This window comes from Erigeron canadensis, chromosome 9 (genome assembly GCF_010389155.1).
Source record: "Erigeron canadensis isolate Cc75 chromosome 9, C_canadensis_v1, whole genome shotgun sequence".
Classification (NCBI taxonomy): Eukaryota; Viridiplantae; Streptophyta; class Magnoliopsida; order Asterales; family Asteraceae; genus Erigeron; species Erigeron canadensis.
The window spans coordinates 13,976,725-13,981,707 of record NC_057769.1 but is presented as its reverse complement, the minus strand read 5'-3'; the positions used below and the strand labels follow the sequence as shown (position 1 = coordinate 13,981,707).

Genomic DNA, 4,983 nt, shown 5'->3' with positions numbered 1-4,983 from the left:
AGGATCGTCCTAGGATCCAAGGAACAAGAACAAGTCTCATGATCGATTCATGATCAAGAGTTTGAGCTAAACCAATCCAAAGGACCGGTTACCCATTAAACGTACCAACAACACCACAACACCACACAAGATCGATTGAACAATGAACTATGAACCAAAGGCTGGCCAGGACGATCTTGGGGTCAAGATCGTCCCACCCAGGATCGTCTCATGATCCCAGACGAGCTGAACAAGAACAGAACGTGATTCGAGGATCTAGATCGATTTCAGGACTTGTTAAAACATAACACTAGCACATATATGCATATTAACATTAACCCATAACACTTTTAATGCTTTTCAAGATCAAATAACACATGAACAAGTCATAACCTCAAGAACAAGTTTACTTTCACTTTCACAAAATGGGTTTTGTAAATTAAAGCATGTTATGACCCAAATTTGTTCACATACATGTTATTAAACACATTTAGACACAAACCCATTAATCATTAACACGACTTCATATCAAAATTGGACCAAATCATCAAGAACATAAACTTGAAAAAGTTCACTTTTAATTTGATCAAAAACTCATAATTTGTTGTTGTTACCTGAGATTTGATTCCAGAAACACGTTTTGATTATCACAAGGATGCTAAAAGTACAAGTGATTTTGATTTAACAATCCAAAATCAAAGGATGAATTTCGTGTGTGAAAATGTGGCTGCACTATGTGTTTTAGTGTGAGAAAGTAGAGAGAAGAAGAGAATGAATAGTGTTGTGACTTCTCTCTCTAGGTTTCCATCTTTTTCTATATATACGTTTCCATATTTAATGAACCCAATAAATGCAAGGACCATTTGCGAACATTTTGAACTAGAACTTTAATGAACATGAACGTTTATGAACCGAACTTTAATATTTCATTGTACATAATTATGAACTCGTCATATCAATCAAGATTTAAGATCAAATTGACCTTTATATAAGCACATAATTGAGGTCTAAAGCACGTCAAGAACTTAATCAAATTGAACTGTCTGGCCGTTCTAGTGGCGAAAGTATGTTTCAAGAACTCAATTAGAACATTTCTAAAACGGTTGTTACACTTTATATTGCATAATAATTTACAGTTAAAAGAAAATTGTTTTAGTTGTTTTATTTTTATATTTGTTTTTATGAACCAGAACCTATACATAAGGTAAGATCTTTATTGATATGCCAAGAGATGATGATATAGTGTGGTAAGAGACTTTTATAATAAGTATATGGGATGGAATTTGAAATCAACGTTTTATGTAAATTCAAACTTTCAAGTCAAATATCAATCACAAAACAATATTTTAATATCTAATTTTTTATCGAATCTTGATCAACATGATTTTGGACATATATCTTTTGAATATGTGGTCATACGTGTTATCACTCAAATTTTGCATAATGAGTGAGTTACAACTTGCAACACACTCCGGGGTTTTAACTATTAACATCTAACACTTACCGTTTTCGAAGAAAAAAGTAAAAAAAATCTCATTTTTTCAATAAGTAGTTACATAAGTAGAAGGTTAGCAGTGCATTTAACAAAAAATCAAATACCATTAGAAATAAAACTACTTAAAAGCCAATATGTCAAGAATACTATTGAGGGAAAGAATATCTACTTTCTAGAATGTTTGAAATATAAATTTAAAAAATAACTTTTAAATTTTCTTTCATGTAACCAAAAAGATATGAGATGGAAAATAAAATATGGGTATGTACTATGTTAAAAAAAAAAGATGGGTATTATACTATTGTCATTTTAAAAAAAAAGATGGGTATTGTACTATTGTCATCCTTGTCACTGACTTATGAGTTATGACTCAACCATTCACTCATTTATTGTTTCTACTATATATTTCGCTTTCCCTGTATCTACCATGTTTCACATCTATACCTAGGCAGTACTTTTTTTTTAATTAGAACTACAAAATAACACGCAACACATATTGTTGTTAATTAATGGCTTCTATTATATCTACTAATTATTATAATTATTATTTATTTTTATCTTGAATCTTGAAAGTTTGAAAATAAAAACTAAAAAAGTAATCAAAATTTTACCTAGTGTTTTGTATACAATAGCTATGACCCTACATCTTCTTTTTCTTTTCTTTTTGCTAAAAGGATCATCGTCAATCTACTTATATTTTATATATAAAATGATAAATCATCTTAAATAAGACAAAGGATTATTGTTAAGTTTACTAAAGAGTGGAAAGGAAAAGGAATGGGAGGAGAAGTTTTCATTCCTAATCACCTCAAAAATGAGAGGAAAAGTCCTGAAGCAAAAATAACTACACTTTTCCCCTCTTATCCTCTCCACTCATTTCTTTTCCACACTTAAAAAAAACTTAGGAATGGATTTTATCCTCTCCACTCCTTTCCTTTCCACATTTAAAAAAATCTTAAGAAGGAATTTTATGATTTTCACTCTCCTCCCCTTTCCTTTCTACATTTAGTCAAGTTGAGAAGATTTTGACCCTTGAATAAAAATCAAGGGTCGAGATTTAAAACTTATCTTGATAATACAATCATTTGTTTTATAGATAATGATAAATATACCTAATTTGTATAACAAATAATCAATCTAATTATAGGACGATGACATGTGAGAAAATCAAGGGACAAGAAAAAGGATCAAGATCATCATTCAATCTCTATCATCTCGATGCTAATCAAGTCATTAATGTTCACTTGGCCAAATCCTCTAGCTCCCCAACCTTCACCATAAGAGTTTTTAACATAGCAGTTGGATTTCCCATCGTCTGTCTCTATCCCGACTATAACCATGGCGTGCGGAGGCTCGGCCTTCAACGACTTCCGAATAGAGTCAGAAGCCATATTATGAGTATATGGATCAAAGGTTTTTGCTTCTTTGTAAGGACCCATCTTCATACATCCAATCATTGGGTTTCGTTTTCTTATGTCTCCAAAGTTTGCCTCCAACACCGACTTAAAGGAAGAACGATCTTTGATTTCATACATGTCATTAGCATGATATCTAGGGTAGTCACTATTATATCGAAGTACAACCGGAGCATCGATATGTGGGTTAATCATGGTAAATGCATACGTTTCTCTACTTTGGAGCCCATACGGTTCCCTAAGATACTTAAACACATTGTTCTTGCATTTGGAATCAATAAACACCTGTGGTGATAACAACAATTTCTGACTCTTAGGTGATTTCCTCCGATACATGATGCTTATGGCATCCGTTACAGCGATATGATAACAGACGGTTTGGTCCCGCTGGTCTTCAACATGAAAGGCTTCTTCCATGATATGAACAAATATTTTTTTAGTCTTGGGGTAAGTGGTGATAATGGTGGTTTTGGTTTTAGGATTAGTGGAGGTGGTTGTTTTTTTGGTGATTGTCGGAGTGAAGGTGTAATGCTTCTTATATAGTATGAATGAAGTCTCATCTATGTTTGAATACATGAAAACGAAAATGCCTATTTTCATGTCTGCTGATGGAGAAGATGGAAGCCTGAGCCATCAACAATGGAGTGAGTTTGAATATATGTGATGGGAACCATCAACAATGGAGTGAGTTTGAATACATGTGAACAAAATTTTCTACTTTCATGTATGCTGATAGAATAGATGAAGCCTGCCATATATACCCATTTTGAGCTCAACTTTCATTAAAGGTGGGCCGGTAGTGTTTTGTTTTTTAGAAATGTGACTGAACTACCGAAGACAATATATAAAATTGAAAATTTAAGATTAAAAATTCATCAGCGGTTGGGCCTTGTGATTCAAACATAGAAGAAAAGAGGAGATCTAGATTTTTAATGAAAATAAGCTAAGCATAAACCGAATAATTGTGGAAGAAAAAGAAGATCGATATAGATGAGAAAGAAAGGAAAATTGATTTTGAAAGTATATACAAAAGGAAAATTGATTCTGAAAGTATATACCTATATGGTGGTAGTTTGGTAGGACTATAGTGGATTTAATTGTGACATTGGGTTCCGCCACCCTATGTTCTACCCACTAGCCACATATGATGTTAAAATATTTGTTAACAAATTAGTACAGTAGTTCTTTTTCCTTCAAAGATAGTGAATTTTATTATTGTAATATATACTTACATTCTATCTATCGACTTAAATGACAAGATAAATATTTATAAGTTTTAAGATCTATGCTAAATGCATATGTTTTTGTTACTTTTCTGTAAAACGACGTGTTAGTTTGTTAATGATTTAAACCTTAACGGTGACATCTAATGGGACAGTATTTTAGCGGTTGGAATCCTAACAGTACTTTTCTTTTTGTTATATCTTGTTGTTTTTACATGTATTACAAAAACAACTATCATTTTAAAAAAATTAAAGTGTATATTTAGTTAAAATATTACAATAAAATTAATGTTTATTTTTAAAATAACTCGGAGTATATTTACATCATAAGCTTTTATCAAATGGACTATTTATATATTGAGAAGGAAAAAAAAGCTTACAATTTGCATTTTATGTATTAAAGTTGTGTAATATTTGAATGTGTTTATTTTTAGAGTAAGTCTTTTAGGTTACTAGAATTTAGTTTTATTAATGAATGCTTGAACATAATGTTATTGAACTTATATCGTGTTTAAAGTAACGTTCTTATGGTAACACTTTGATAAATATATACTTCGTTAAAAACCCGGTCCGACCACGGTTCAATTGGTCCGACCGGTCAAACCTTTAAAATTCTATGAGACCGGTTCAGTGTTCGGTCTGGTTTTTAAAACATTGGACTGAAGACAGTATATAAAATTGAAAATTAAGATAAAAAATTGGAGTTGGTATAGAATACTACCATGTGCTTATTTTGGATGCTTCATTTGGCCGGTGTGTTAATTTGATTGAATTATGTTTTTTGAATGACAACTAATGCTTATATTATATCTTCGAGTTATTATATATCTTCAAAATCATTTACTCTGTATATGGTTGTGTTTTAACAAAT

The 4,983-nt window shown here is 31.4% G+C and overlaps 1 protein-coding gene across 1 annotated transcript; it reads right to left on the bottom strand.

Annotated features, from left to right (window-relative positions):
* Nucleotides 1-2,670: 2,670 nt before the first annotated feature.
* On the bottom strand, nt 2,671-3,306 carry LOC122583253 (cathepsin K-like). Its single transcript, XM_043755677.1, has one exon. It carries the CDS (start codon nt 3,304-3,306, stop codon nt 2,671-2,673), a length of 636 nt encoding a protein of 211 aa, XP_043611612.1.
* Between the last annotated feature and the right edge of the window lie 1,677 nt (nt 3,307-4,983).

What these genes read in the sequence shown, in the direction of transcription:
- LOC122583253 (XM_043755677.1), bottom strand. Translation starts at nt 3,306, where the DNA reads ATGGAAGAAGCCTTTCATGTTGAAGACCAGCGGGACCAAACCGTCTGT.